The sequence below is a fragment of the Neoarius graeffei genome, chromosome 24, assembly GCF_027579695.1.
Source record: "Neoarius graeffei isolate fNeoGra1 chromosome 24, fNeoGra1.pri, whole genome shotgun sequence".
NCBI classification, from domain to species: Eukaryota; Metazoa; Chordata; class Actinopteri; order Siluriformes; family Ariidae; genus Neoarius; species Neoarius graeffei.
This window is the reverse complement of record NC_083592.1, coordinates 46,884,734-46,902,109: the sequence shown is the minus strand read 5'-3', so window position 1 is coordinate 46,902,109 and position 17,376 is coordinate 46,884,734. Positions and strand designations below refer to the sequence as shown.

The following is a 17,376-nucleotide window of genomic DNA, read 5'->3' as shown; positions in this document are numbered from 1 at the left end:
GGAATTTAAAAAAAAAAAGGCTTTTAATCATTTTAAAGCCTCTGATCTCAGTCCGCTGTTGATGGTTTTTGATTCTGTGCAGAAAGACATCGGCTCCAGGTTGATGCCTGCCTTCAGCACGCCGTCAAAGATCCCGTACTCGGACGTGAACATCGGTACTGGTGTGGCTCATCCACCACACTGGACCTCCGATAGCACTGTCGCCGAGGTGACCACCATCCAGCTGGAGTTCCGCGAGCTGAGCCGACTCACCGGAGACCCCAAATACCAGGTGGAACCACTGTGTGTGTGTGTATAGGGGGCCACACTTCCTGATCTCCTCATGATATTCGATTAACATCATCCAAAACTTGATTTTTGTTTAAGACTAATAAGATGTGGTCCGAGAAATATCATTAGAGTTGCGTCTACACTGTATGTATGATAAACCAGTATTATTATAAAATCTCCTCCTTCTTGAAACCTAATTGGCTTTGACATTTTATGTGATAAAACCTTCCGGTCAGATGTTCAATATTACCAGCGAGTTCTTTGAACTCGAGATTTTTAGATGAGATGAGATTTGAACTCGAGATGAGATTTTTAGTTCCAGATCTGCCAACGTATACACATTTTGCGTATGAAGTCTGCGTTTTAACTTGGACGTACGCTACTATAAAGAGTGCTCTTGTTTTGTCCCCAGTAAAATGGTGGATGAGCCGTCAAACGCGTTAATCTGGAGTGACTAACAGTTGCGTGTTTTGAAAACTCTGATATGAACTACGCTCCCCCACCTCACTTGTGCTACATTAGATGTGGTGTTTTTTTGTTTTTATTCTCATCTCAACTTGATTTTCCTGTTTGAAAGGAACCCTGGCGTGACGCTATTTGGAGAAATAAAACCAAACCTGTTTGTGTGTTTTGGGCTCTGATAATCTTAGATGAGTGCAGTATTTTTACTTCCTTGTTATTATGAAAGAAGTAGTGTCAAGTTTTGACTGGTACTGAATATAAGGAATGAGCTAGGCCAAAAAAAATTTCGTTTCGGGTTTCCCGACCGACCTGTTGAAGTGGAGCCGACTGTGCATGTCTAAATGCCAAAATATCTCCTCTCATTATCTGTAGCCGCTTTATCCTGTTCTACAGGGTCGCAGGCAAGCTGGAGCCTATCCCAGCTGACTACGGGCGAAAGGCGGGGTACACCCTGGACAAGTCACCAGGTCATCACAGGGCTGACACATAGACACAGACACCCATTCACACTCACATTCACACCTACGGTCAATTTAGAGTCACCAGTTAACCTAACCTGCATGTCTTTGGACTGTGGGGGAAACCGGAGCACCCGGAGGAAACCCACGGGGAGAACATGCAAACTCCACACAGAAAGGCCCTCGCCGGTTTGCTCGAACCCGGACCTTCTTGCTGTGAGGCGACAGCGCTAACCGCTACACCACCGTGCCGCCCACGTGCAAGTATTTTGTGTTTAATCTTGTGTGGAACATTCCATTGCCCTGTGTTATCTTAAGAACAGGCTGTACATCAGAGCATTCTGTTTATTATTGATAAGAAATGGCCTTTGATATCTGTCAGAACATTTCTGCTTATATGAAATGTGTAAGAATATTCTATTACTGATGTCCCCACTCAGGGCCAAGGTTTCACTCACACATACAGAAGGTTCTGAAATATCAGTTAAGTGACCGTAGCAATATGATCACTACAGCCTCTCTCTCCAGCATGCATTCTTTTCTCAGTCAACGTTGAGCAGAACTGCTGATAAGTGCTCACAGACTGACCCAGTTACAGATATCAACAATACACACACGTGCGCGCACACCCCCTCGCTCACTCTCACATATACACACAGACATATAAAAGCTCTCTGTATTTTTTCATCTTCAGGGACTTGTAAATAAAGACTGTGAAACTATCTCCCTGTCTTTCTTTGCGATTCGCCCCAGAGCGGCTCTGGGTAACACGAAGGGACTGATCTGCGAGAGGGTAATCGCTCCGGTTGGGGGCAAGAGGAAGAGACGGTGAATCTCTGACCTAACAGGTTTCCCGACCGACCCTGAAATTAGCTGGCAAATCTAACTATTTTATCAGATTTTCTAAAACATATACACGTTGACAAATAAAAACTAAATGCTTATCAAACATTTCACCAAAGTTAGACTGGAATATCGCCGGCGCCATATAGAGGCCGTTCCAGCGCACCAACCAATCAGCGTCCACGTTACATACGGGGCGGGAAGTTGCTGTTGCTAGCGCGAGAAGATGGACGCCGTGATGGATGTCGAGAATGTTGTTGTCAATATTTTACAAGATTCTTGCAAACACGGAGGAGGATTGAACATATTTCATGTTTTGGATACCCGTAAAACATTTGAAGATATTGAATCTGACTCTACATGTTTGTCAACAACAAATCTGGAGATATCGATGTCAAAATCAGCTAAAGGGCCATGGACAACTTTGGAGAACACTGACCAAATTTTTCTTGTCACAAGATTTTCTTGGTGTTTTTAATAAATGAAAGTTTTCATTACATGTTTAATAAATATTGGAAGTTTTATGAAAGTGTCGTCTTTACACCATTACAATGTTGCAGCTAAGACTTTGAAATGCATGCAATTTGCTCCCCCTTATTCAGAATATGATGAATTGGCTGCCGGGAAATCTCGATGGGTAAAAAAAAAATTTCTAAAACCCGACCCTATTTTATCATCTCTCAAAAAAAAAGAAAAAAAATCCCTACCTACCGAGCCAAACTCTAAACAAAGTATTAATTTTTTTTGGCCTTAATTCCACTGCCCAGCCAAAAAAAAAAAAAAAAGCCTTAAGACCACCTTAGCTTTGATTATGGTGCGCTTTCACCTTGGCATTGTTTTCAATAACCGTATGCCACGTTTCCAGATCTCTTTCCTTCCATGGTTGTTGATTTTTCGCCAAGATCCCATCTTGATGACCGACTTGAAACCGTTTTCTCCAATGCATCCCATTGGGGTTGAGGTCAGGACTCTGTGGTGCCAGTTCATGTGTGAAAAGGATCCCTCATGCTTCCTGAACCACCCCCTCCTTTTTTTTTTTTTTTTTACAACTTGAGCTCTAATTTTATGCCTGTGCCATCAGGGAAGGGGGGGAAAAAAATCATTTGATGTGAACCTGGTCATTCAGGTCATCAGCTGATTTGTCATAACATTGCTGAGCCCCGACCTGACCAACTGAAGCAACCCCAGATCATAACACTTGCCTCCGCAGGCTTGTACAGTGGCCACTATGCTTGATGGGTATATTGTTTCATGCACTTTCCTTCTTATCCTGACACGCCTATCGCACCGGAGTAGGGTAAATCCACACTCCTCGGACTGCATGACCTTTTTCTATTGCTCCAGAGTCCAGTCTTTACGCTCCAGAGGAAATTCCTTTTTAGCTCGTCTGGCCATAAGGCCAAGGAGCAAGTGGCGTGGCGTCTGTACGTTATCCACAATTCAGTTAAATCGTATCTTCTCCATCAATTCTCCATGGATTTCCGTTCTGATTTTTTGTTTGAACAAACTTCACACACAACTTGGTCGTTTTGTCAGGGTTTTTTGCTAACGAGTTAGTAATTAGGTCACCTTAATGAGTTTTCAGACTTTTCTCTAGAATTTAATCTCTTCTCTCGTTTCTCATCCGATTTCAGTTCTGATCGATGTTTTGGGTCGATTGTCCCTCGGGGAACAAAACGTAGTCGTTTGTTTTTTCCTGTTGTGAACAACTTCTTTACAACTTTTATTTATTTTCAGTTAAATTGTATCTCCTCCCTCGACTCTCAATGGATTTCAGTTCTGATTTGTTTTATTTGAAAGAACTAGACCTTCTGCATGAAACTTGGTCGTTGTATTGTCTTTTTTTTTTTTTTTTTTTTGCTAACAAATTAGTAAGTAGGTCAACTTAAATTTCCTTCTGACTGGAATTGTATCTCCTCTCTCATTTATCATGTGAATTCCGGTCCGATCGATGTTTTGAGTACCCTCAGGGAACAAATTTTAGTCCTTTGTTGATTTTCCTGTTGTAAACTGTTTGTCGTGGAGGATGGTCTTCTCTCTCACATTTTCAGTTCTGTTTTGGTCGTCATGGTTGTTTTGATGCCAGGCCAGATGAGCAACTACATCCTTGAGGTTCTGGTCTTCTGATTAGCTTCACCAACATGTGGTTTTCTTATAGCCACACAGCTGTTTAATCTCAATCCTGTGAGTTCCTGTTTTACACACATGATGTAAATGAGGTTGCTTTCATTATTGAACATTTAATCTTGAGTTTTACTGTCAAGTGTGGTGTTTTTTTTTTTTTTTTTTAAAGAAACGACTGGACTTTGCCAAGTTTTTAAGTGCTCTCTGACCACAGTTGGTCACATTTATTTATCCCCGGTTCTGTGAAGTTGCTGGTTCACCACTATCCTTCCATGTTTTAGTAAACTGTATTGGACAGTCCATAACCCAATTCCAGTCTTTTCAGGATTCTCTTCCTTATTGTTTGCTTGATGCAGGCCAAGAAGTTGAACCTTCTGAAACACGGTAGCATCTTGTCTATGACCACGGGCTATATCTTCTGACATGGTGGTTTAAGAAATGAGAAGCTACTCACTGCATCAATTAAGGTTAAAGGAATTTTTGCCAGCTGAAACCTGATCACAGCAGTAATTATCCAGTCAAAGGCTCTTGGGTGTTTTGCTAACTTGAATCCAAATGGTGACGCTTTTTGGCCAGGCAGTGTACTAACTCGTATCATTCTTTACAACCATGGACTGGACAGGCGAAGACTGCAAAAAGACCAGATTTTTTTATTTATTTTTTCTTCCCCCTCCCTAATTGTCAATGGTCCAGTTTGGGTGAGTCTGTGCCCATGACGGCCTCAGATTCTTGTTCTTGGCTGACAGGACTGGAACCTGATGTGGTCGTCTGCTTTTGTAGCCCATCCACATCAAGGTTTGATATGTTGTGTGTTCTGAGATGCTTTCCTGCTCACCCGTGGTTGTAAAGGGTGAATTTTTTTTTTTTTTGCTTATTTATTACTGTAAACTCAACAACGAGGTGTTTCAAGGGTTTTTTTTTTTTTTAAATCTCAGTTAACATTGAAGATTAATTGTATGCAGGAGTTTTTATTTATATATAATTTTTTTTTTTCCTTTATCTAGGATGCAGTAATGCAGGTAATGAAGCAGGTGCACAAATTGGAAGGGAAGCACGATGGCCTGGTGCCCATGTTCATCAACACCAACAGCGGGCAATTCACCCACCTGGGCGTGTACACATTGGGTGCCAGAGCTGACAGCTACTATGAATACCTGCTCAAGCAGTGGATCCAGGGAGGCAAAACGGAGACTGAGTGAGTCAGCTCGGTGTGGGTGTCTGGGGGTGGGTGGAGAGGAGGAGGAATGTGGGTATGTGTTCCCAGCAGGTACCATAAATCTGGATTACGCAATTAACAGCTCTCATTCTCTCTTGCTGTTGGATGCACTCGGCACACATCTAACTCTTGACATTTCGGAGCGTGATTAAACTGCATGGTGCCTCTTTACCCTGCTGCATCAAGCACTGTTGGGTAACACTTTCCCTGAGGAGCTGTGTGTGTAAGAGAAGTTTTTTTTTTTTTTTTTTAAATATATTCATAGCCAGGTGAGTGAGAGTGGTTTAATCTTCTGAAGCAGATGTGGTTAAAAGTAAGGGCATTTCATTTTTCATTCGCTGTCACTGGGCACCATCTGCACAACAGTATCACCCTATTCTGATCTTCCCAGTGACGTGGCTTGCAGGGTTCCCGCGGGGTCTTAAAGCCTTAAAAGCATTGAATTTAAGAATTTGGAAATAATACCTTAAAAAGCCTTGAATTTTAATGTGTAGGTCTTAAAATCTGTGCACAGTATGTAACTTCTCCGTATAGAATTTCTCATTTTTTTTAATATCTTAACCACCATTATTTTGGTAAATAATGTACCGGCGGCCTAAGTAAGGCCACTCATTTTTTATTTTTAGGTTCACGGATTTTTTCAACACATTTTAGAGTATGTCGGTCGAAATAAAAATAAGTGTCAATGTCTGTTTTTTTTTTTTTTTTTTTTTTCCTTTTTTTTTCAAATGGCAAATTTTCAATGTCGGGATTAGAAAATAAAATAAAGACAGAGACACACACACACACACACACACACAAAAATATATATATACACAGTCACTACAGTTATACTTAACACAAATATCAAAAATATGAAAAACCAATTTCAACTTTTAATTTTTAATTCTTAAAAGTTCAGACAGAAAGCTTTATGACCAGGTTTCATTGGAAACAAGTTGTATCAACAGAAGGTAGAATTCAGAAAATGCAAAAAGATTTAAATGTTTCATTAAAGTTCAAGAAAACATTATGAACAGTCACTAATTACTGATGAGCAGGTTCGACACGTATAAATAGGCTATTGGACCCAACATCTGCAAGTCAGTTCATGTCCAGTCACTAATTACTGATGAGCAGGTTCGACACATAATAGTCTATTGGTCCCAACATCTGCAAAAGTCAGTTAGTTTTTTTTTTTCTTTTTTATCAGACATCTAATTTATTGGGTTTGTTTACCTGACATGTTTCGACGTACAACTTCCGTCTTCCTCAGAGTGTCACCGGATGTTAATTGGTGACGCATCTTTTATCAGCTGCTGTTTCTGAAGGCGTGGCCTTCCTGTCTGGTTTGACAGGTCGGTCACGCCTTCTACTGTCTGTTTGTCCCCTGCAAGATGGCACTCCAGGTGTGGGAGAGCATGTATGCTCCCTCATCCCGGTTGATGGTCCTCGGGCTTCGCTTACGGATCTCCATGGCCTCCCTGATCCAGCGCTGATGTTTGTTATCTTCTGTGCGGATGACTCTGGCATTCCCCCAGTCCATAATGTGATTTTCCCTTTTACAGTGATCTGTTATAGCTGACTTATAATTTTCCTGTTGTGCCTTTTCTTTTATTGTTCGGGTTTGTCTTGTAGCTGTCTCCTTTTCGCACTCTTTCTTATGTTCATGTTTTCTTGTGTTGAAACTCCTTCCTGTCTCCCCAATATAAGTTTTATTGCATAATTTACATGGAATCTCATATATGGTGTTGCATCTGTTGTCCGGATGTATTCTGTCTTTGGGATGCACCAGGATCTGACGGAGTGTTGTGTGTGGTTTGACAGGTGTGTTAACATTGTGTTTCCTCATTACTCTTTGAATGCGTTCAGTTATTCCCCTGATGTATGGTAATGTAACTACTCCCCTGTGTTCTTGTTTGTTAGTTTGTTTTTTCTCTTTCTTTTGTGTTTTGTTGTTTTTAACCTGTTCCGCCCCTTTGGATATTGCCCATTGTGGATATTGACATGCTTTCAGTGCGTGTTGTATATGTTGTTCCTCCTGTTCTTTGTCCTGTGGATCTGTAATTATTGCTGTGCGTTCATGTAATGTTCTAACTACGGATATTTTGTGCATTATGGGGTGTTCGGAAGTCCAGTTTAAATATTGGTCGGTGTGTGTGGGTTTTCTGTGTACTTTTATTTTGATATCCCCATCTTCTGTGTGTTGTATTTTTAAATCCAAAAATGCTATTGACTGCTCCGTTTCTTCTTCATGTGTGAATTTTATATTGCCGGTATTGTCTATGGTGTTAAGATGGTCGGTGAGTTGTTGAGTGTGTCCCCTCTTTACTTTTTCCAATATGTCGTCCACATACCGTTTCCAGAGTGTTGGTCTGTATTCCGCTGGTATTGTGGTGAGTGCTTTTTGCTCCAGATCCTCCATGAAAAAACCGCACATGATGGCTGATAGTGGGTCTCCCATGGCAAAACCTTCCTTCTGTCTGTAGATTGTATTCCTGAACTGAAAGTATGTGGATGTGGCGATGAATTGAAGAAGCTGAGTGATGTCTTGTACGGTGAGGTTTGTACGTTTCTTGAGCGTCCTGTCTGTTTTTAATTTGTCTTGTACTATCTGTATGGTGGCTTCCGTGGGTGTTCTGGTGAAAAGAGATATGACATCATGTGAAATGAAAACTTCATCTTGCTGCATTTTGATGTTTTTTAGTTCTTCTGCCAGATGTTTTGAGTTTTTGCAGTGTTGGTCTGTGAGTCCTAGTAATGGTTTAATTATTTCGGTGAGTGCTTTTGATAAGTTGTATGTGACTGAACCAATGCTATCTACTATGGGGCGTAATGGTGTTCCTGGTTTATGTATTTTTGGTGTGCCGTAAATCCTGGGGATGACATTGGCTGTGGGTACTAAGTGATTGTAATCCTGCTTATCTATTTTATTTTCATTGAGTAGTGGTTTTAGTAGTGCTTTAAGTTTCTTTTTCTTGTCTTCTGTTGGGTCTTTTTTTAATATTTCAAATGCGTTGTCGCTGAGTAATTCATTCATTTTTCGTTCATATTCATCAGTGTCCATAATAACTGTTGTTCTGCCTTTATCTGCTGGGAGGATTGTGATGTCTTTATTTTTTGCTAACGTTCTCATGGCTTTGGCTTCCTGTTTTGTGATGTTACTGGGTGGTGGTTTGGCCGTTTTCAATATACCAGCTATTGCGTTTCTTAGTGCTGCTTTTTGTCCCTGATCCTGTATTTTCTCACATGCTAATTCAGTTGCCAGAATGAATTCGTCGTGTGGTATGTTGTTCGGTGTGACAGCGTAGTTGAGTCCTTTTGCTAATATACTGCGTTCTGCTTGTGAGAGTTTGTACCTTGATATGTTGTAAATCCATTTGTCGTTGATGTGTGCGTGCTCCGGTTCTGCCTTCTTTTTCTGTGCGATGAGTTTGTCCAGTTTTCGTATTTGTCGGGTTTTTGTCTCTGTGAATTCCTGTTCGTGTACGTCTGCCAAGTGTCCGTGTATTGCCATTTCCATTTCCTTGTTTTGGGGAAACCGGCGTTTGAAAGTTTCCGTCTCTCTGTGTAGTTCGCTGTTGATATTATTTAGTTTATCCGTTGTGCACCGTATCCGTTCTTTTACCAGAGTCATCCGCACTTTCCTGATCATCTTTTCCGCGTTTCTGGTTGGAATCGGGTTCTTGATGTTCAGGCTGGCCGGTACGACTTCCTCATCCCGGCAGCGCAGATTGAATCTCAGGTGATTCCTGTAGCGTGCCCGTTTCCGTGTCAATCGCTCTAGGCGGCGAAACTCCTTGATGCTTTCGTCTCCGTAACTAATTCTTAATCTTTCGATTACGTTCATTATGTCTTATATTAAATATAGTTAGTTTTTTTTTTCTTTTTTATCAGACATCTAATTTATTGGGTTTGTTTACCTGACATGTTTCGACGTACAACTTCCGTCTTCCTCAGAGTGTCACCGGATGTTAATTGGTGACGCATCTTTTATCAGCTGCTGTTTCTGAAGGCGTGGCCTTCCTGTCTGGTTTGACAGGTCGGTCACGCCTTCTACTGTCTTGCTGTAGACAGTAGAAGGCGTGACCGACCTGTCAAACCAGACAGGAAGGCCACGCCTTCAGAAACAGCAGCTGATAAAAGATGCGTCACCAATTAACATCCGGTGACACTCTGAGGAAGACGGAAGTTGTACGTCGAAACATGTCAGGTAAACAAACCCAATAAATTAGATGTCTGATAAAAAAGAAAAAAAAAAAAAAACTAACTATATTTAATATAAGACATAATGAACGTAATCGAAAGATCTGCAAAAGTCAGTTCATGTCCAAAACTGGACTCTCATCCTTTTCTTTCTGACTACTTTAACAGCATTCCTGCAGACAATTTCCTTTCCTGCCACAAGGCAGTTTATGCAGATAGGCCTCACTATGCCGTATTCTTCCTTTTTTTGTTGCACTGCTGCTGTTGAAGCAATTTCAGGGTCAGCACAGTGGAAACGCACATCAGGAAAAGAAGCCGTTTTTCCCCGCGTAGTAAGTTGTTTCCACTGGAGAAGCACACGTAATGCCCTCTCTAACCACAATCTGGTCACTGAGGGGACCAGATTCAAATAATGGACTGCCACAAACGTAGACCCTCCCTTCATTCTACTGACATCCTTTTCGTCACTTGCGGAGAGTTTCTTTCTCGAGTAAATCACTCTTGGTTTTCGGCATTCTGCACAGACAACTACTTGACGGACTTTATCTGCTACAAGGATGCCTTTTCTTTCTTTGTCGGTTGTGGTTTGGACTGCAAACTGGGTCGTGAATCATCATTTGTATCTTTGCCATCCACCTCATTAAAAGGTAGGTATGTGTCGCCATCCTTTCCAAGGACTGGATCAGGTAGGTAGTGGAGCTTCTCAAAGATTTCATCTGACAGTCTTGGCGGATTTAGTGTGCAATAAGCACATTCTTGTCTGGTACATTTCTTGATTTGAAATGAATAGTGTCGACATCTGCAATGGTGATCCATGAAATCCTTCAGTTGAGGAAACTTGCTCAAATCGTTTGGTAATGCATCTGCTTGGATATTCTCATCAAGTAGTTTGAGCATTTCCTTCATTGACTGTATGGACTCTTCATCTGCAGGCTGATGTACCTCCACTACTTCTTCCTGCCACACTAACTTTCTGAATCTTTCATTCAGGATTGTTATAACAGGGCTAACTGATTCAAGGTATGCATCTTTTTATCTTAGGGTCGCGTTCAGCAGCATTCCGCAACTGTTAGGCTGGTAAGAGACTTCAGACGTAACTCAATATCAGTGAGTTCTCTGCAGAGGGAGACATTCTGCAGGGCGAAATTCAGACAGCTCATGCATCTTTCAGCAGGGTTGGCGTAGCTTTGCATAGGTGCAGTCCTCACTGCAATGTACATGTCAAGGTTAAGGGATATGAACATTGCTATGCCAGCTAGTTGGACAGACTTGAAGTTGGTGCGATGATCTGGCCCGCCATCTGAATACAGAAGGAGTATTGGTGAATCAAGATCAAGACCATCATCTGTACTTATTTCTCTCAATATTTTTGAATTTTCTGCTGCATGCCTCATAGGACTCGACGGCTGGAAAACCTTGTCCTTTACAGTTACATGTATTTTACCCCGATGAAAACTATCCCGTGGATCTGAAGGTATGTTGACATGAAAGAGAACCGATGGTATTGCACCTGCAACATGGAAATCATGATCCGTTGCTGCTAAAACTGTGTTTAGAGGCACTAAGCTCTTATGAGGCCGCACTCCAGTCGATATAGGTGTGGTTGGTTCCCCTATGGGCACAACTGCTTTATCATCTACACATACCATCATCGAATGCTCTTTCCACTCAACGGCCATCTCCATCAGTTTGAACTGATAGCCTGTATAATGGGCATCTACATGCTGTGCTCTAGCAAGTCGCTGTTGTATGGCAAATTTTACTCTGAATCTTCCAGTGTATGCCATTGCGGAGTATGTGTAGGGATTGCGAGGCCAAAAATTGAACCATAACCATGATGCTGATGGTATAGGTGTATCATCTGGTAATCTGCTAGTGATCTCTCTGCGTAAGGCAGCTGGGCCATAGAAGGTTCACGCTGCATGCTGCACGCTACACGTTCACGTGAAGAACCGGACCCTGGGCCATTAAACTTCATGCTTGGATGTTCACGTATTGCGCCTGTTCTACTTTGACCGAGTAACCAACAATATGGACTCTTCGGATGACGACGATTGCCTCATTCTGCTTTTACTGAGACAGAGGAAGAGAAAAAGGAACAGAATTTGGAGCCGAGAACACTTCCTTCTGAGAGAAACCCGTGGTGAATTTCACCGAACATTCTATAATCTGCTTGACAATCCCGATGAAGAACTATTTTTCAATTATACCATTCAATTATATTTTTTCTGAAGTTTTCCCCTGAAAGCATAGAGTTATCTCCCTAGACCCGTTCTGATTGGCTGGCGCGGCGGTGACCGCATGCATTGACTGGAATTTCCATCTTCACGCCTAGAAAAAAAGTGTGCATGTTCATTTCACGCTTCACGCGTGAAGTGTGCAACGTGAACGCCGTTCTATGGCCCAGAGCAAGTCATGCTACGTTTGTCCACTTTTCTTTACACGCGTGCAGCGTGCAGCATGCAGCGTGCAGCGTGAACCTTCTATGGCCCAGCAGCCTAAGGAATCAACAGACACAGCAAATGGTAAGTATAGATGATCTGCTTGTCGGCGCTCATGTACTGCAGCCTTTTCGTCTAGGTATCGCTGGAGTTCTTCCCAGAATGGGTCATATCTAGTGTCACACACTCTGTTCCATTATTTCGGCGCAAATCATACACAAGATCTGGATCATCAGCAGCAAGCAGACACTCCTCTAATCGATAATCATCACTGGCTGTTGCTGCGTTTACTGGGGCTGATGCGTCTTCTCTCAAAAAGTTGTACATTGACCTTAGAAGTGCTGGTTTAACAGAGGGGTACCGGTTTGTGAACTCTCTCTCTCCTCATTGCACGTGTCGAGTAGATGGGTATTGTTTCTTTTAGTGAAGTTACAGCTTTGATAGTATCTTCATCATCTTTCTCTCCAGATCGCTGCCATAGGAAGTTTGTTTCCTAGAGAATTGCCATGGTGGTAGGAGTACAACGTGGCTGGAAAGGGAAGTGATAGCTTTTCTAACCACTGTCGCCGTTCATATCTGTCTTCAGGTTCCAGGTCCAGTAGTGATGCTGGACAATATGTATGAAGATTCTGGACTACATCCACAACTTTGGTGTAACTGTTTGGACCCAGAGAGGCAGGAAGATGACGCAGAGTCCAGGTGTCTTTCATGGCTCTGATTGGTTCAAGAGATGCGTGGTTGGATGCTGTTCTTTCTTTTTGACAAAAGATAGTCGTGATATGACTTCATTCCTTGAACAAGCTTGGACATTTCACTTTGGAAATCCTGGAAATTTTTGTTTGAAAACCACGGATGGTTCAAGAGTTCACACAAACGATCAGTGTTCTGCTTCAGTTCATCCGCATGCAACACTTTTTTTTTTTTTTTTTTTTGCGTTTTGTAGTCGTTGTACCCTGTAAATTCTTCGAAGGGTAAAACAATAGCCCTTTCCTTGATGGTTTCGCGATGGGTATCTAGGAGCCATAGCACACTTGAGTGTGCTTACAACATTTCGGCCAATGCCCTCCACCTGAGTTGAAAGGAAGCCGACGCCCATACTCCATCTTCTCCAGTAATGTGTTGAACACAACATCCTTTTGGGTAGCCACTTTCCTACAACAAAAATGTTTTTTATATATATATATATATATATATATATATATATATATATATATATATATATATATATATAAAGTGCATGTTCCCAGTGCATGTTGGACTCCGGCAGGGCTGCCCTTTGTCACCGGTTCTGTTCATAATTTTTATGGACAGAATTTCTAGGCGCAGCCAGGGGCCAGAAGGAATCCTGTTTGGGAACCACAGGATTTCATCTCTGCTTTTTGCGGATGATGTTGTCCTGTTGGCTTCTTCAAACCAGGACCTTCAGCATGCACTGGGGCGGTTTGCAGTCGAGTGTGAAGCGGCTGGGATGAGAATCAGCACCTCCAAGTCCGAGGCCATGGTTCTCGACCGGAAAAGGGTGGCTTGCCCTCTCCAGGTTGGTGGAGAAGTTCTGCCTCAAGTGGAGGAGTTTAAGTATCTCGGGATCTTGTTCACGAGTGAGGGAAGGATGGAGCGTGAGATCGACAGGCGGATCGGTGCAGCCTCCGCAGTGATGCGGTCGCTTTACCGGTCCATTGTGGTGAAGAAGGAGCTGAGCCAAAAGGCGAAGCTCTCAATTTACCGGTCGATCTACGTTCCGACTCTCACCTATGGTCATGAGCTTTGGGTAATGACCGAAAGGACAAGATCGCGGATACAAGCGGCCGAAATGAGTTTCCTTCGCAGGGTGGCTGGGCGCTCCCTTAGAGATAGGGTGAGAAGCACAGTCACTCGGGAGGAGCTCGGAGTAGAGCCGCTGCTGCTCCACATCGAGAGGAATCAGCTGAGGTGGCTCGGGCATCTTTTTCGGATGCCTCCTGGACGCCTCCCTGGGGAGGTGTTCCAGGCATGTCCCCCCGGGAGGAGGCCCCGGGGAAGACCCAGGACACGCTGGAGGGACTATGTCTCTCGGCTGGCCTGGGAACGCCTCGGTGTTCTTCCCGAGGAGCTGGCCGAGGTGTCTGGGGAAAGGGAAGTTTGGGCTTCCCTGCTTAGACTGCTGCCTCCGCGACCCGGTCCCGGATAAAGCGGAAGAAGACGAGATATATATATATATATATATACTGCTCACAAAAATTAAAGGAGCACTTTAAAGAAACACATTAGATACATCAGATCTCAATATGAAGTTGGATATCTATACAAATATCGACAGGGCAATGTCTTAGGAACAAAAGGATGCAAAGTCTTTTAATGGAAATAAAAGTTTTCAGCCTACAGAGGGCTCAATTGTGTAGACACCCTAAAATCAGAGTGAAATGAAGATGTGGCAGGCTAGTCCATTTTTTCAAAAACTTAATTTCTGCAACTCAAAATGCTTTTCAGTATCTTGTGTGGCCCCCACGAGCTTGTATGCATGCTTGACAACGTCGCGGCATGCTCCTAATGAGACGACGGATGGTGTCTTGTGGCATTTCCTCCCAGATCTGTGTGAGGGCATCCCTGAGCTGTTCTACAGTCTGAGGAGCAACTTGGCGGCGCCTAATGGACCGAAACATAATGTCCCACACATGTTCTATTGGGTTTAAGTCAGGGGATCGTGAAGGCCATTCAATTGTTTTCAATTCCTTCATCCTCCAGGTACTGCCTGCATACTCTTGCCACATGAGGCCGTGCATTGTCGTGCATTAGGAGGAAACCAGGACCTACTGCACCAGCGTAGGGTCTGACAATGGGTTGAAGGATTTCATCTCGATACCTTATGGCAGTCAGAGAACCATTTCCTAGGCAGTAGAGGTCTGTGCGTCCCTCCATGGATATGCCCCCCCAGACTATCACTGACCCACCACCAAACCTGTCATGTTGAACGACGTTGCAGGCAGCATAACGTTCTCCTTGTCTTCTCCAGACTCTTTCACGTCTATCACAGGTGCCCAGGGTGAACCTGCTCTCGTCTGTGAAAAGTACAGGGCGCCAGTGGCGGACTTGCCAATTCTGGTGTTCTTCTTCAGCAAATGCCAGTCGAGCTCCACGGTGCTGGGCAGTGAGCACAGGGCCCACTACAGGACGTCGGGCCCTCAGGCCACCTTCATGAAGTCTGTTCCTGATTGTTTGGGTAGAGACATTCACACCAGTGGCCCTCTGGAGGTCATTCTGTAGGGCTCGAGCAGTGCTCAGCCTGTTCCGCCTTGCACAAAGGAGCAGGTATCGGTCTTGCTGATGGCTTGAGGACCTTCTATGGCCCTGTCCAGCTCTCCGAGAATAACCACCAGTCTCCTGAAATCTCCTCCATGTTCTGGAGATTGTGCTGGGAGACACATTAAACCTTCTTGCTGCAGCACGTGTGGATGTGCCATCCTGGAGAAGTTGGACAACCTGTGCAACTTCTGTAGGGTTAAGGAATCGCCTCATACTGCCAGTAGAGATAATTACTCAAGCCAAAACCAGCACGAGTGAAAAATCAGCCAAAAAAGATCAAGAGGGAGAAACTTGAAATGACCTCCACATGTAAAACCAGTCCTGTTTTGAGGGTTTTCTGATTGTTGCCACTGTGGTGCACCTGTTGTTAATTCCATGAACACCAATACAGCTGAAAGTGATTAACGATGCCCTCAGCTGCTTAACTAACCAGAAAATTATCAGACAGGTTTAACTGATTTCATGCCAGGCCCAATAAAAAAAGTGTTCCTTTAATTTTTGTGAGCAGTGTGTGTGTGTATGTGTATGTATATATATATATATATATATATATATATATATATATATATATATATATATATATATATATTTAAAAAAAAATCATTCTAAATCACATATCAAAGTTACATACACATTCACAATATCCGATTCCTTGCAATCACTATTCAATAGACAACTATGTTCTGATATATCTATAGTACTGATAGGCCTATATATTCAACATAGCATTTAAGTTTCTAAATAGTACATAATTTTTAAATCCAATTGCCATGAGTCATCGATTCTGTTATATTTGTATGATAAATATAAAATAATAAAAAATGAAATTATATACCGTATTTTCCGGACTATACGTCGCTCCGGAGTTTAAGTTGCATCAGCCAAAAAATGCATTATGAAGACGAAAAAAACATGTATACGTCGCACCGGACTATAAGTCGCACATTTTTGAAGGGTTATTCTATCCATAGAATCTGTGATTGTATCTGATAAGCGGCGCGTGGTTACTGCGCGACTGCATTGTTTATTTAATAAACGAACAGCTGAGCAGTGATAACGCGCCCTTTGCCCTGTAAGTAGCCTAGTCTGATTATTTTAAATATCTACTACTATCTTTAATACTATCACTATCGTTATTACTAATAGCCTATATTATTATTATTATTATTATTATTATAACTAATATTAGTAGCCTATTACTGATGCATTAATCAGTTTGCTTTTAGAATATTACCGGTAGGGCTTATTATCTCCCCATGGCTCTTTCATCTGTGTTATTAAAGCTGTAGTCATCATCGAGGAGTGTCATTCTTCATTTTTGTCGAATTTTATTTCATCAAATCAGAGGTCAAGTAGGCTATAGGTATATCATCTCCAAAGACAGGTACGGTAGTAAAAACAACCGTCTAGTGAAAAAAAAAAAAAAAAAAACCGCTTTTAAATCCCCTACTTAAATCCTTAAAATGAGTCATTTAACTCATGTCTTGTGTGATCTGATCTCCAATGGTGAAATAAACCGGTTGTGATGAGTACAGTCTGTTATTTTAGAAGATAAATGTAATATATAATTTTAATATATAGACTAATAAAAATTAATATCTTATAATACGACATATTACTGTCTGTCACTAAAGCGTTTTCTAAGATCATAATGTCTTATTATTATTATTATTATTTTACACACACAATAAGCGCATGTGCGTAAAGTTATAGTAAACCATCCCCCGCCTTTTTTTTTTTGAGTCGCCGGACCCACCCACCTCCTGCGTTCTGGGACCTCCCACTTCACAAATTAAGCACTGCCTAAAATCACTACATAACTTATTTAAATAACTATAGGCCTATCATTAATAATAAAACACAGGTCAATCAAGTTTATCAAGCTGATGATTTCACTCCAAATCAGCAAATCCATTGAATTCCTCATCCTCGGTGTCGCTTCTGAACAACTCTGCCTCCAGCGGCAGATGAAGCACCGTTTCCTCTTCTGCGTGGCTGTCGTCAGACTCAGCATCAGCTCCAGTTATTCCGCGGTGAAAAAAACAAAACAAAACATGTATACGTCGCACCGGAGTATAAATTGCATGGCCAGCCGAAC

The 17,376-nt window shown here is 42.3% G+C and overlaps 1 protein-coding gene across 2 annotated transcripts in view; it reads left to right on the top strand.

Annotated features, from left to right (window-relative positions):
* The window catches only part of man1b1b (mannosidase, alpha, class 1B, member 1b), a 45,999-nt gene that overhangs the window by 13,163 nt on the left and 15,460 nt on the right, over positions 1-17,376 (top strand). For both annotated transcript variants that reach the window (XM_060907391.1, XM_060907390.1), the window contains exons 9-10: positions 83-271; positions 5,162-5,352. In XM_060907391.1, the coding sequence (XP_060763374.1) occupies positions 83-271; positions 5,162-5,352 (380 nt within the window). The remainder of the gene's footprint in view (positions 1-82; positions 272-5,161; positions 5,353-17,376) is intronic.